The sequence below is a fragment of the Plutella xylostella genome, chromosome 3 (assembly GCF_932276165.1).
Source record: "Plutella xylostella chromosome 3, ilPluXylo3.1, whole genome shotgun sequence".
Classification (NCBI taxonomy): Eukaryota; Metazoa; Arthropoda; class Insecta; order Lepidoptera; family Plutellidae; genus Plutella; species Plutella xylostella.
In genome coordinates this window covers 7,789,544-7,805,239 of record NC_063983.1, presented here as the reverse complement: position 1 = coordinate 7,805,239, position 15,696 = coordinate 7,789,544, and the positions used below count along the sequence as shown (strand labels likewise).

Sequence of the window (15,696 nt, the reverse complement as noted above, 5' to 3'; positions counted from 1 at the left end):
AAGTGCATTGTACCTACTTATTCCAAAACGGCGATATAGTTCGCAACCTATCATGTGAGCAGTGGCGGATTAACGTATAAGCACAACAAGCACGTGCTTGGGGCCCCGGGCCTCCAGGGGCCCCCATCCTCTGCTGCTGTTTCATTTTATACCTAAATTTTATTCATCCACAATATGTCCGATGTGCCTAATGAGTTTGGTCTGATTAAAGGGCCTACCACACGCGTAAGTATCACCACAGTTTTGCCTGCGCAGGCCGGCTTGTACTGTACATGGAATACAGTGCGAATGGGTGGTAAAACTGTATACCGCGCCAACCCCGGAGCGAGGCTTGCGCATTTTTTCGACATGTTTGAAATTTTAATTGCCATTCATTAGAATCTTCTCTTAAATCCTTAAGTAGTTTGACATGTGAAAGTTTTTTTTAAAACAGCAATTTTTTTGTCTTCTTCGATCGTGTATACGGTTTGATTTTTGGGAATAGCAGGCAACGAGACTTTTTTGTAGTGAAAAAATCTAGTTGTTTGCAGGCATTGAAAATACACCAGTAGAAGAAATAGTTCCTCATTGGGAATCATTGTTTCCAGTTTCCACGCCGATGATTTTGACAAAAATGAGGCTTGCGCGTACTTAGGGTCAATTCACACGAACCACATCCATACCACAGCCACAACCACACCACAACGATGCCGTGTGGTCGGGCGTATATTTTTTATTGAAAATGAATAATCCAATTCACACGTGCCACATTTTGCCGATGTTATCGAGCACCTGTGTAATACGACCACATTGCAACCACATCGCGACGGCAACGCCGCCACGTGGCGGCGGCACCGCGGCCACCTGCTCTCCCTATTATCTGTATACGACCACGTGGTTACCACTTCGCGACGACAGCGACAACGCAACCACATCGACGTTTTGTCGCTACCACAACGCAACTGCAAAAAGTCGCTGTGACACTATTCACACGTAACCACAGCTTGACCACATTTTGTCGCTGCGACGTGGACCGTGGTGTGGTTGTGGTACGTGTGAATTCACACTTACTGCACACGACCACGTCGTTACCACATCGCAACGACATGTAACTGTGATGATACTTGCGCGTGTCGTAGGCCTTTAAGCGTCAATTCACACGTACCACAACCACACCACGTCGCAGCGACATAATGTGGTCAAGCTGTGGTTACGTGTGAATAGTGTGACAGCGGCTTTTTGCAGTTGCGTTGTGGCAGCGACAAAATGTCGATGTGGTTGTGTTGTCGCTGTCGTTGCGATGTGGTAACCCCGTGGTTGTATGCATTTAATAGGGAGAGGAGGTGGCCGCGGTGCCGCCGCCGCGTGGCGGCGTTGCCGACGCGATGTGGTTGCGATGTGGTCGTATTACACAGGTGGTCGATGACAACGGCAAAATGTGGCACGTGTGAATTGGATTATTCATTTTCAATACAAAATATACGCCCGACCACACGGCGTGGTTGTGGCTGTGGTGTGGTTGTGGTACGTCTGAATTGACCCTAAGGCAAGCAAATTTTTTTTTAAATGTTTTACATCCTTTTTTATAGAAAAGTTATAGGACGTTTTAGCTATTGAACTGTTTTGTCACTCTTTTTCCAGGAACAAATTGTTCTAAATTAGGGGCCTACACAGGCTTCGTGCTTAGGGCCCCCGATGCTCTTAATCCGCCACTGCATGTGAGTACAAATGGGTTCTACCTTTTTTGGCATAAGATTTATTTGCCTAATCTCGTATTGCATAGTAACGTTTGGTCAAAGTCTCGTTAAGCCGAAAATCGTATGGCATAAATCTCGTTTAGTAAAAAGTTATTTCGCATAACATTGTTTAGCCTAATAATGGTATGGCCAAATCTTGAATAGCCTAATAATGCTATGGCATAGGTTTATTAGGTGGGTTCCGCTCATCTCGCATAATCTTTATTGACCAAAACTCATTTCGCATAACTCGTATGGTCTAAACTTTTTTGGCCGAACCATCACTTTGCCAAGACTTATGTGGCATAAGGCTCGTTTCGTCTAAAACTCTTTAGGCACAATCTTTAAACACCTAAGTTTCGTTTGCTCAAATTTATGTTCGTCTATACCTAGTTATGTATAATCTTGTTTCTCGTAATGTTATCTTAATAAATAATATATTAAGTATGTAGTAAATGTACAAATTGTGGTATTTTTCTCCTACATCCCGAAAATCACGATATTGTATGATCAAAAAATCGAAAGTTAACGACCAATATAATTATTACAAACCCCATGAGATCGAAACCTAAAAATAGGTGCGACGACGAGCAAAGCGAGGAGGAGCGTGTTAGGTGCACATGTTCATCAAAACCAAAGCGGAGCGCAGCGAAGCGGAGCGGAGCGTTTTCCAAACAGCAGAATCAGTACAAGGCACCAGTTTGCGCTATGTAGGGAGACGCTCCGTCAAAGTTAAAGCCAAACGAATATTATTACTTTGTATAAACCTAATAAACCTATGCCATAGCATTATTAGGCTATTCAAGATTTGGCCATACCATTATTAGGCTAAACAATGTTATGCGAAATAACTTTTTACTAAACGAGATTTATGCCATACGATTTTCGGCGTAACGAGACTTTGACCAAACGTTACTATGCAATACGAGATTAGGCAAATAAATCTTATGCCAAAAAAGGTAGAACCTTATTAGGTTTATACAAAGTAATAATATTCGTTTGGCTTTAACTTTGACGGAGCGTCTCCCTACATAGCGCAAACTGGTGCCTTGTATTGTTTCCGAGGTTTGGAAAACGCTCCGCTCCGCTTCGCTGCGCTCCGCTTTGGTTTTGATGAACATGTGTACCTAACACGCTCCTCCTCGCTTTGCTCGTCGTCGCACCTATTTTTAGGTTTCGATCTCATGGGGTTTGTAATAATTATATTGGTCGTTAACTTTCGATTTTTTGATCATACAATATCGTGATTTTCGGGATGTAGGAGAAAAATACCACAATTTGTACATTTACTACATCTTAATATATTATTTATTAAGATAACATTAGGAGAAACAAGATTATACATAGGTATAGAGGAACATAAATTTGAGCAAACGAAACTTAGGTGTTTAAAGATTGTGCCTAAAGAGTTTTAGACGAAACGAGCCTTATGCCACATAAGTCTTGGCAAAGTGATGGTTCGGCCAAAAAAGTTTAGACCATACGAGTTATGCGAAATGAGTTTTGGTCAATAAAGATTATGCGAGATGAGCGGAACCCGTACAAATGTAATGTACCTACTGCGAAAAGTGGGTGGCTCACTTGTGAGCCACCTCTGACTAGTTACCTACTCCTTCGGGGATTACAGTCGTGAGTGAGTGAGTTTTACTTTTTTGTGAGTTGAATGGTTAAAAAAACTCGGTGGCACTTCTGTGGGTCTTTTACGGAACCCCTGGGCTCCGCAGAACACTGATCGGGAACCGATGTATCTACTAAGGCCTGGATTCATCATTTTATTTATGTGCTTATGATAATAAATGAAATTGAACAAGAAAATTATGTAAGTAGGTACATTTTACTAATTAGCTTTTATCTCGAAAACCGTAAGAGATATCGAAAAAATAAGCAAATTTTCACCACATCACAGAAAAAAGTTTTAGATGGGGGCATCTAAAACTTTTTTCTGAAGTTGTGAAATCAAAGTTGTCTGGAAGAAACAGTTTTTAGACATAAGCCTCCTTTACCTTGCGACAAACTTATATGACGGTACACCCGAGTCCGCGTTGTTCTATGGACGGTACTTATAGTTAATTAGATGAGATATGTTTACTTTTGTACCTACTGACGTTACGTCGATAATGGTGAACTAACACTCCTCTTCTTAACCCTCGACAGCAAAAGAGTGGTGTTATAACTTTAACGTGTCTATGTCAGCGTAGTTTCCAAACGGCTGAACCGATTTTCATTGTGTTTTTAGGGTGATGTTGCCCGAGTGTCCTTAGCCATATTTCATGAAAATTTGTTCAGCCATTTGAAGATTATCTTCATCAGATTGATTTGCACACCCGTACTTTTTGCTCTTGTACCTCCTACTCCTGCAGGTTGACTGGCAGAAAATGCTTTTAGCATTAAGTCCACCCTATTGTACATTATTACTAGCGTCATTTAACCTTCTATACAGGTGTTGCAAAACGGGTTTACTGAACCGAAACCTATGTTTGTAGCATCCTCTTTTTTCATAGAAACTTCGTTGGTCACGTTACTTTACTATGGATAATGACTATTTTTTTTTGTCGCGAATTTGACATTCTGATTTTATTATCGGGCAGATATAACATTAGGATTCTCACGTAGGATTCGGCTTAGTATACCCCTTAGCAACACCTAACTTCTGCTGCCTACTTTAAAAAGGATAAAACAAAATTAAAAACCCCGGGAAATAAAAAAGTAACTTAAAAACCTAACGAGTAAATAGTACCTACTTAACTTTTATGTCAGGTTTTTTTTCTTTTTTGCTATATGTGTACTGTAGGAAATAAAAGAGAATAGTTTGGGCAACCAATGGTTTATTTTTATTAAGATATCTTAATCCTAGTTGTATCCGTAGGATTGGATAGTAGCGTTGAACGGAGCTGTTGATTTCGCTACCTTCAGTCCGGCGGCCTTTGTCAGTGACTGAAAACAAAACAAATGGAATTAGATACCATACTAAATAAATTAATAAGGGGTTCACTATTTTAAACTTCAATCAGTAAAGTTGTCTTTTCATAACACATCAAATAATGTAGGTAAGTGAATAATCATCATTTAGATACCTAGTCAGAATCAACATTATCGCAAGATCAATCAGCACCAGCCATTAATCGTCCACTACTGGAAAATAGACAAGGCCTCTTCCTAGGAGCACTACAGCTCTCAAAAGTGTTACGAGTAGTTTTTAGATTATTACATGCTTCAAACGCACGGTCTCTAAGGATAGGGAAAAACGGTCATTGCCGTGCACGCGCACAGAAATAGTGCGCAAGCCATTGTGCTGTATTCTAATCTAATCACAAGCTCTCAAACCACAATCACAACAGAAGTGAACCAACCTTGAGCTTCCTCTCGTAGGCGACTCTGTGGATGGCCTTGAACTTCCTCTTGTCCTCGAGCTTGCGCACCACCTCACGGTACTTCCAGCCGACCTCGTGCGACAGGCGGCCAACGTGGCAGTACTGTGGGGAAACAACTGCGGTTAGTCGAGGAATAAGTGTGTAAGTTTCTTGGGGGGGATGGAAAGTGGCTCAGACAATAAAAGTTGACAACATCAGCTGGATGGCTTTCAGTCGCAAATTACCCTTGTGGAACATCATTGAGATTCTAATGTGCTATTGGTTCTTGATTAATGTCTCCTGCTGATCTCCAAATACTAGCTACCATAAGATCAATGTTTTAACTATTTGTCCAAAGCCAATATCAACAACACTAAATGTGAGTACCTATTGGTGATTACAAAAACAAAATAGTTTCATAAATTGCCAGTCAATCTTAGCATACATATATCTAATAAATAATAATCTGGTTTTCAAAAGGTGCCTGTACCAGTAGTATCATTCATGTTTTTGAAATATGCTCAGTGTGAAGTACCAAAAACAACAAGTATGGTGACTGATGATACAATAGCTAAATCACCTAGCTGTTGTGGCATGAATATTCAAGTATACTGCAGGGTACTTATACCTTTTATATTAAGTGTTTTGGTAAGCAATTAAAAATAAAAATATGCAACAATGTTCTAACTTATAGCTGATAGTGTTGGCACCTTCACTTTCAACCTTGTATCTTGGGACTTCACAACAATTAAATCACTATTATTTAATTAGTTCATAGCAAAGTCGCTTTTGGTATGACATGTACACAACATGTATCTCACCTTGCGTCCGGGCTTCAAGCAGAAGACGCGGAGGGCGGCGGGCACGACCACGCGGCGGCGCGCGTCGAACGGAGGCGGGCACCCGTCGTAGGCACGCAGCCTCCTCAGGGCATCCTTCCCGCGCTCAGTCTTGTGGGGGATCATGCCTGGAATGTTATATTACGGGACTTAGAAATGTGGAACTTGTGATTTTTGGTGGTAATTGTGACTGATGGCTTCATACAAAGTTTGTTATCATAACACATCAAATAATGTAGGTAAATGTTGTTAATAATCATGAGATTGTTTTTAAATGTTCTGTGGATGGATGGAAATGTCTGAGGGCATCAAGTTGAAGTAAATGGTAATATAACCCTCATAACATTATAAATTCAATAATCCAAAGTAGCTTTTTCATAAGAACTGTTATTTTTCAATTAATTCAATTAATGAATGTTGTTTTCAGGCAGTTCTCTACAGGATATATTACAGAATAGATTTCCTTCTAAATTATTCCACCACATTTCAGAACAATAGACAGACGGGATTTCTTTCTGCAATCTATATAAAAAAATTAAAAACCGACTTCAAAAAACCACTAAAACGTAAGAAATAATTTAAGGTTTAGACCAATCCTAGGTCACAGTATAAATATACCTAAGCAGGTACTGTTCTTTTTTGATGTTGGTGCAGTGACAAAGTAGTTAATCTGAAGAAATATGGCACCAACTTCAAAAAAGAACAGTACCTGCTTAGGTATATTTATACTGTGACCTAGGATTGGTCTAAACCTTAAATTATTTCTTACGTTTTAGTGGTTTTTTGAAGTCGGTTTTTAATTTTTTTAAAATTATTATTTTATTTTGTTATTTTTAGTTTATTTGCAATAATTATCAATCAAAAGTAAGATGCAAATGATACCAATATGTCCTACTCGTTAATACGAATCATTCGAGCCCAAACACGAGGTAGTTGCTATATACCGTTGAGGAGTTCCCTTGACTGCCTTCCGTTTCCATCATCAGATCAGCTCAAGGTCACCATCATATCTTTTTGTTATAATAACAATATTTACGTTATAAATTTCATAAGAATCGGTTGATAAGTGCCCAAAATGGAAATTTATACCCCTGTTTTTACCCCTTTACCCACCCTTGGGGGTGGAATAAAATTCTGAAAAAAAAATGGGACCACCCCTGAGCTCAACCCAATACATCAAAAAAAGAATTTTCAAAATCGGTCCATAAATGGCTGAGTAATCGATGAACATACATAAAAAAAAAAAAAAAACATACATACAGACGAATTGAGAACCTCCTCCTTTTTCGAAGTCGGTTAAAAATTGAGTAAATATTCACCTCGGACAGTCTTCCACAAGATCTTGGAGGGGGCTCTGAAGTGGAACGGTCCTCGGGCCGGGTTCACGTTACACCTCTTGCGGAGGAAAGACATGAACTTCAGCTTGTTCCTGAAATGTACAAACATTCATTAATTTACAGAAAACAGGTCGACAATAACACATAGTGTAGGAGGAGAATAAAATCAGACATAATATAGTAGCAACATGGAGATTCAGTCGCAAATTACCCAAATGTAAACATCATTATAACCTAAAAATGCAAGTTCTAAAAAGGATATAACATCTCTCACATAAAATATTATTGGTATTCTATCCTAGCTGTACTAAAAACGCTGTATGTTGTATTGAAATCCTGGTTGGAGTGAAGGAAAGGGTGTGCGGGACTTAGAAAAATTTTCGATTTTTTTTTTTACTTTTAAATTTCGGTATTTTAATAATGGGGGGGTTACTTATTATGTTAATACAAACATATTATGTCAAATAAACTTTTCTCTGGAATGCGTATTTTCGACTCTATTGACACTTTACTTTTAAACCACACCAGGGACTCTTGACAAATTTTTGAATGTTTTCAAATTTTTACATATTTACTCTTTTATTGATGAGATGTGATTATAGATTGGCAAGTTGCTTGGCGACCCTCCTTGCGGGGTGAAAGACGCGGAGGGGACGAGGTACCCAAGACGACAGCGGATAGCGGGAGGGTAGCGGGGAAGGGCAACGCGTGCACTGCATGTCATTGTTACGGCAGTCTCGGCCGCGCAGCCGAGGCGGCCACATGTCTTATATAGTCTGTCATAATTTGAGTGCGACCCACATGAGATCATTGATCCTGAGACCATTAGTCTTAGGATGAGTGTTGAGGCCTTTTTAATATTATCATTATATTATTATTAGGAATCTATAATTCGTCAACAAAATAACGTTAAAAACAACAAATCGTATAATGCCTCAATATAGGGGCTTCTTGTAGAACAGCGTACCGGATCAGTCATGCTACGCGGCTAAAGGTTGGTACTGCGCAGTCAGATACGAAAAAGTAAACAACAAAGACGAAGAGTCCATATGACAGTGCGTCAGTTGTCAGTTCTTGTAACTAGGAAAGCAACCAAAATTTATGTGATTTAATGAAAGTAATTAATGAGAAAAATTACAAAATTGATGAAATTTTGAAAGAAAATGGTCATATCGTGCTTCGCCTACCCCCATACCACCCGGAATTAAATCCTATTGAACTTGTTTGGCGGTACGCGAAAGGCGAGCTCGCAAGAACGTCGATTGACTCTAACTTAGATAAAGAGATAAAAGACTTAGAGTTGCTTTTCTCTAATTATTCGCCTAAAAAGTGGAGAAATTGTGACGACCATGTCATAAAAAATTAAGACGAATATTATAAATCTGATAGAGTATTTGACGATGTATTGGACAGGTATGTTATTGTTTATTTATAATTTATTGTAAATTAAACATAAATTGGTTTTTGTCTTAGATTTATAATTGAAGTTAATGAAAACGATGATGAAGATGAGGATGACGACGACGATGAACAAGTTCAAACAGAGAGTGAACATGAAAGTGACATGGAAATTGATTTATAAAATAAAACACTTTTACATAAATAAATTCAAATTGGTAGATATTCTGAAGGTAAACATCCAAATTTTAATGCTGTCAAACTATAAATTTTAAGCTAAATATGACATTTACGGGAACACTCATAGAATAAAATTTTACTTACGTCAGAAATAGTTACAAGCTATCGCGAGATTAATCCGGGCACACTTTTCTACGTGTGTAGCATGTCGTGCTACCTCGCCCCCGCCACTTCTTTCACCCCGCAAGGAGGGTCGCCAAGTAACTTGCCGCATTATAGTTACATCATTTTATGAAATATATGTGAAATAAACTTTTCTCTGAGATTAGTAGTTTGCCTGTTATAATGTTTCAAAGTGTCGCAGGACTTTTTTTGTGATGTCAATAGAGTCGAAAATTTGCATTCCAGAGAAAAGTTTATTTGACATTATATGTTTGTATTGACATAATACATAACCCCCCATTATTAAAATATCAAAATTAAAACATTAAAAAAAAATCGAAAATTTTGTCAGAGTCCCTGGGTCAGTTTTACCAGTAAAGTAGAAGAACTTAGAAAAAAAATCGATTTTTTTTTAATGTTTTAATTTTGATATTTTAATAATGGGGGGTTATGTATTATGTCAATACAAACATATAATGTCAAATAAACTTTTCTCTGGAATGCATATTTTCGACTCTATTGACATCACAAAAAAAGTCCTGCGACACTTTGAAACATTATAACAGGCAAACTACTAATCTCAGAGAAAAGTTTATTTAACATATATTTCATAAAATGATGTAACTAATCATATCTCATCAATAAAAGAGTAAATATGTAAAAATTTTAAAACATTCAAAAATTTGTCAGAGTCCCTGGTGTGGTTTAAAAGTAAAGTGTCAATAGAGTCGAAAATACGCATTCCAGAGAAAAGTTTATTTGACATAATATGTTTGTATTAACATAATAAGTAACCCCCCATTATTAAAATACCGAAATTTAAAAGTAAAAAAAAAATCGAAAATTTTTCTAAGTCCCGCACACCCTTTCCTTCACACTGACCGAAATCCTATATTGGCAATAAGAGTAGGCCAGTAGGCCTGCTGCATCAGGAATTTGGTTTCCCTCAATCTGACAAAGCCGAACGTGAGAAACCATGTAGCTTCGCATGGTAATAAATTAATAGCATGATACAAAATTATAAAAGAGAATGTGGTACAATAGTTACCTGAAGAAGTTGCCGGAAATGTTGAGTTGCTCACATCGCACGACGACGACTTTGTTGCCCTCCAGCAGCACCTTGGCGATGATGGCGGCCAGGCGGCCCAGCAGATGGCCGCGGCCATCGATCACGATGGCCTGCAACACAAACACAACCCATCAAACACCTTTTCAAACCATGGCTGACGTACCGCATAACCTCAATGCTAACGTAAACTACACCATATGTAAATACAACATGGTAGGTTATTTTGCTATAGAATATCGTATTTAAAGTAGTTTTTAGACGATACGTCTTATTAAATTACAGAAACACATGATTTCAAACACTATTTGAAGACAATAATGTGGCACAAGCACGTGTATGAAGTCCATGCCGTAAATTCAACATTTCCTGTAACTATTTTCACTGGATATTGTGTAGAAACATGAATACGACATAAACATATATTTACGTTGAATTTTTGAAACAAAATTAACTAATTTTAGGGCATTTTTCGATATTTCTTCTCACCTTATTACTAAAGCCCGTCATTTTTCACGACAACGAAACGGAAAAGGCTATCTTTTTAAAACAAAATGGCTACCGGATCCACTTTTAATGTTGCCACACTTAAAATATAAAAAAAATGTCTATGGCTATCCTGTGTTTCAAAATTTATTTCAGCTGGGGCAGTCGCACTGTCAAAAATGGTCAGTGGAAGAGTCAGTGACATGTTGCGTAGGGTCATAGAAAAAAAAGCTTTCCTGAATATCTACTCTGTGAACATTTGTTTTGATTTGGATGTCATCCAAAAAGTTTCAAAATTAAAATTCAATTTACCTTTACGTGTCCCTATTTTAGTGGCCTGAGAACATTTGACTTAAAATGAATATATTTTGCCGCTGAGATAATATCGAAAATGGATATTCCCTATAAGAAAATATTTATTTATCTCCTAACCTTTGTAGCGTATGCCTACACTGGTTTTGGGTCTACTATGTTACGAAACTTGAAAGATGCCGTGTTATCCGCTGAATCAGTGTTTGGGGATGGTCTCCGCAATGTAATAACAGTTGTTGAGAAGTTCCGATCCCTTCACGATGTATTCGACGCGGCTGTGGAAGAGGACTGCATATATTCCTGTCCAGAAGGTACAATATTGCCCATCATAATTATTTATTAACCGTAGCATTTAGTAACTTTTAGTGTTAATTCAAATAACATTTGCAGGTCAAAGGCCGGTTCGTAACAGAAACCATATCCCGAAATCGGATGGCTGCGGATCACTAGGCTTCCAAATATCATCAGAATACTTACCACTAGAAGAGATGACGAAGTGCTGTGACGCCCACGACATTTGCTATGACACATGCAACTCTGGGAAGGAAGTCTGTGATCTAGACTTCAAGAGATGCCTGTACAATTACTGTGACTCATATAAATCAACAAGTATTGGGAGAGATACTATTATTAAAGGTAAATTATGTCCTAAAACCAAGAAGCTAGAATATATAAATTTATTCTTGTAGAGACATCTCCATAGAGGATTCTCTTAAACACTGCTTCCTAAAAATCATTACAATGCACCTATATTCAATTATTTTTTGTTTCTTTTCAGGATGTAAAGGAGCAGCAAAGTTACTATTTACAGGCACTTTAACATTAGGCTGTAAGTCCTATTTAGATGCACAGAAGAATGCATGTTACTGTCCACCGGCCAAGAAATATAAAAAATACACCACTGGAGAGGGAGAACTATGATAAATTGCTTCATTATTTTAAATATGGGATAGTGCCACAGATTTTATTACCCAGTCGTAAATAGTTTTATACAATTTGGGCAATAAAATATGTAAAATTAACATAGCAAAACATGTAAAAGGTTACATAATTGTATGTACCTATATACTGGGTTATTTACTAGTGAATACTGTGTTACAGTGAGAAGTTTGTTTAAAAAGCCTTTGCTTTGTATATTATATACTGTATTTACTTTGTGATAAATTAATTTATTATTAGCTATAATTATCTTGTGAGTGCTGTTTGATTGTATTGTGTGTAAATAAGAAATTACAATACTTCAGTATCAGTAAGTTTATCAGGGTTCTAGTAAAAACATGTCTAGCCAAAGATGTAATTATTTAATGCAAGATTCTGACACACCACCATCCTCCTTAATTTAATACCTACAGGGAATATAGGTAGGTAGCACTATTTACATTAGGTGTAGGTATTTGTTACAGTTGCTTTTTGTATCATAAAGGAATGTTTTGTATCTTTTTATACAGTAAAACAACAATGTGAACTGTGTTTATTTTATTTTATCAATAAAATTACACCTTACATAGTTGTTCTCATGGAATTGAATAGTATCTTATATAACTTAAATAATTAATTTCTAATTAGAGAACAGGCCCTTTAATTCATACAAACACTACCTCTAAATGGACGCATAATCAAAATACATAATAATTTTCTTATTTTTCTCATACTATATTATAAAAATAATGCAACCGCCGTAAGTCAAATAAATGCATGTAAAAATAGATCATATTTGCAAGAATACTCTTATGCAGTTTCTCACTGATATAGCATAAAAAATAATCCATGTGAGCGAGTAGATTAACAGTGTTTCAAATAAGATTTTTCCTATGTAAGCAACTCCTTAATTTCATCTTTTTCAGCAGCCTCAATGTATGGGGTTCCATCTGGGGTTTTTCCATCCTTTGAAGCACCCTGTGTATTAAGTTAAATTTATTTACGTGTTCATAGATTTAACACAAGAAGAAAGTACTTATGAATATTAGATACTTACATTTTTAAGTAGTGTTTTCACACAGTCAGTGTGCCCTTCCCAAATAGCAGCCAGTATGACTGATATTCCATGCTTATCCAACATCTGTGAACATAAACACTGCATTTCATATCAAGTTTTTAGTTAGAGTCCTTAATAAGTGTATGTATTTCTTGTAGGGATAACTCATAGAGAACATAATAGTATATTTCTACCCTTGCTACCAACTAGAGTAGCGAAACAGTATCCTCGGCAGAGCACTGTTCATTGTTTGAGGATTGGCTGAGAATACTGTCTGACCACGTCACCACCCTTCTTGGGGGGTGTAATCAGGGTATATTATATTGTGATTGCTTACGTTGGGATCAGCTCCTTTATCCAGCAGGTAGTTGAGGACGACGGTCTGTCCGTAGTCGGCCGCGTAGTGCAGCGGCACTCGCCCGTCTATCAACGCATTTACGTCGATTTTCTGAAAATAAATAGTCAAAATTCGGTTATTCACTATTAAAGAAGTAGTAAATACTTTATTGACGGTCTAAACTGCTATAGATTGCCATGGGAAACGAGACTTTCTCTTGCCAACACTATGCAATTTCCATAATCTTCGGTGAAAACAATGGACCTACGATATGGGAAAACATCGATTACCTTGTTTTCGATTATGTCTTTCACTTGGTCTATATCACCATTTTTGATACCCCAAACTAATTCACTCATTTTAACGTACTTTGATCAATAATATTACAAAAACACAATGAAAATAGTTTCAAATCCGATAATGGCGTTCGGTTCGTCACAACTCCAAGATGATTCGGTGACTGTCACAGTGACAGCTGTCAATTCATATCCAGTGATTCTTCACAGACTAATAATTACTTTTTTTATTGATGTAGCAGTCAAGTTAAAAACATAAGGAAATATATTTAACGCTTTAACGGCATTCAAGTCAAGAGGTTGCTGCTTCGGCAGCAGTCGTTAAGCCTAGTCAGAGGCCTTCGGGCGGCTTGAAAACATCTGACAGTCGGGTTGCCCACTTACCCGACAATTCTCTCAGCACAAGCTTGCTTGTGTTAGGGTCCACCAACCCGCACTTGGCCAGCGTAGTGGACTAGGCCTAAACCCTTCCTTCATTTGAAGGAGACCTGAGCCCCAGCAGTGGGGACGTAATGGGTCGTAATGTATGAAGTCAAGAGGCTGGGGCGTAGGCTAAATTATTCAACGTGATGGGTAATAATATACCCAAGAGATACAAACACCACGAGCAATAAAATAATAGCTTACGTCCTTCCCCTTCCTAAAGTTCCAACCCCCTCCGCTCCAAATGAATATCGTCCTATTTCCATACTTCCCTTCCTGTCCAAAATACTAGAATCAATCGTGCATCGCCAACTCACCCAGGCGCGGATCCAGCCCTTAAAATAGGTGATGGGCAAGTCAAGGGCAAGTCTAAAAAGGTGGTTTTGCCTCGCCTTGAAGTACTACCTAATAGCGGTTTTTTTAATTAAGTCTTTTGATTTTTTTGTATGATAATATTTATTTAAGTAAGTATATGACTTCAGTTTTGAAAATATTGACAGACAAAATTCTATGACAACGTAAAAAACTAGACTAAATTCGCATTTAAATTAGGCTGATTTTATCTCGATAGGCAAAATAGTTTTTTAGATAGTTTAGTACCTGCCGCTGTTTAAAATATTTTTTTTTTTACAAAACAGTGTTTCAAATTTCCTTAATTTTGTCCTTAATACAGAAGGCAAAAGTTATAAGTTTGGATGGATGTATGGTAATCTTTTACGAGAAAACGGATGTCACTTTTCTGCACCCTGAACTTAAATTCAAGCAACTTATTATTGCGGAATTCCCAAGCCAAAGGGAAATCTGTTTCTGCAAACGGAGTGGCTCAAAATTAGGGAAGAATAAAAAATCCGGCTAAGAGCGTGTTCCATAAAAGGGTTCCGTAGCCATAAGATAGACCGACCGCTTGAAACAAAAAAAAACCATATATTACCATTTAGTTAGGGCAACTGCACATCATAAGTTGGTAGAGTTATATTATAATAACTATGTATGATACAGAGTCCGCTATAGTTTTCATTGCAATTACTTACTTCGAGTTATAAAGAACATTTTTTTCAGAATTATATTAATAAAGGCCCCCCCTTTTGAAATACTATTATAACATGGTATCACGGCAATTTTTGTTGTATTTAAAGATACCTTTTTAACGATAAGTACCCCACACGATGGGATAAGTCGATTTTCTTTTCGAATTAACTTTTCGCTGTATGGGAGGAGGGGTAAAAAAATAAAATTTTTCGATAATTCAAGAAAAACTAATTTTTGGATTATTAGTAGGGTAACGTAACGTACCTTGGGAGGGTTCCGCTCATCTGGCATAATCTTTATTGACCAAAACTCATTTCGCATAACTCGTATGGTCTAAACTTTTTTGGCCGAACCATCACTTTGCCAAGACTTATGTGGCATAAGGCTCGTTTCGTCTAAAACTCTTTAGGAACAATCTTTAAACACCTAAGTTTCGTTTGCTCAAATTTATGTTCGTCTATACCTATGTATAATCTTGTTTCTCCTAATGTTATCTTAATAAATAATATATTAAGTATGTAGTAAATGTACAAATTGTGATATTTTTCTCCTACATCCCGAAAATCACGAATTCAAAATTCAAATTTTTCAAATTCAAATGGTTTAATCGACGTAAAATTTTACAATTATTTGTCGATAGTCATCTACCACCATTTCACAAAGGCCCCGTCATTGAGAAGGAAAGAAATGGCGAAAGAAACTCCTCGAGCATCTTTTCAACTTTTTCCTTATAATCTATTACAATTTTTACTTATATCTAGTACCTACAATTTTACTTAAGTACCTATATC

At 37.3% G+C, this 15,696-nt stretch overlaps 3 protein-coding genes across 3 annotated transcripts; 1 reads left to right on the top strand and 2 right to left on the bottom strand.

The window, feature by feature from the left end:
• Nucleotides 1-4,523: 4,523 nt before the first annotated feature.
• LOC105388101 (60S ribosomal protein L13a) lies at nt 4,524-10,680 on the bottom strand. The gene is made up of 6 exons (XM_011558951.3): nt 10,537-10,680; nt 10,030-10,160; nt 7,224-7,333; nt 5,887-6,032; nt 5,066-5,188; nt 4,524-4,649 (listed from the first exon to the last, which is right to left on the bottom strand). Exons 1-6 carry the CDS (start codon nt 10,555-10,557, stop codon nt 4,566-4,568), a joined length of 615 nt encoding a protein of 204 aa, XP_011557253.1. The 5' UTR covers nt 10,558-10,680; the 3' UTR covers nt 4,524-4,565.
• A 198-nt stretch (nt 10,681-10,878) lies between these two features.
• LOC105388102 (group XIIA secretory phospholipase A2) lies at nt 10,879-11,898 on the top strand. The gene is made up of 3 exons (XM_011558952.3): nt 10,879-11,156; nt 11,236-11,481; nt 11,624-11,898. The coding sequence occupies exons 1-3, from the start codon at nt 10,925-10,927 to the stop codon at nt 11,764-11,766; spliced, it is 621 nt and encodes a 206-aa protein (XP_011557254.2). The 5' UTR covers nt 10,879-10,924; the 3' UTR covers nt 11,767-11,898.
• Nucleotides 11,899-12,306: 408 nt separating this feature from the next.
• Nucleotides 12,307-13,631, bottom strand: LOC105388103 (myotrophin). Its single transcript, XM_011558953.3, has 4 exons — nt 13,448-13,631; nt 13,158-13,268; nt 12,821-12,904; nt 12,307-12,741 (listed from the first exon to the last, which is right to left on the bottom strand). The coding sequence occupies exons 1-4, from the start codon at nt 13,514-13,516 to the stop codon at nt 12,655-12,657; spliced, it is 351 nt and encodes a 116-aa protein (XP_011557255.1). The 5' UTR covers nt 13,517-13,631; the 3' UTR covers nt 12,307-12,654.
• Nucleotides 13,632-15,696: the final 2,065 nt, after the last annotated feature.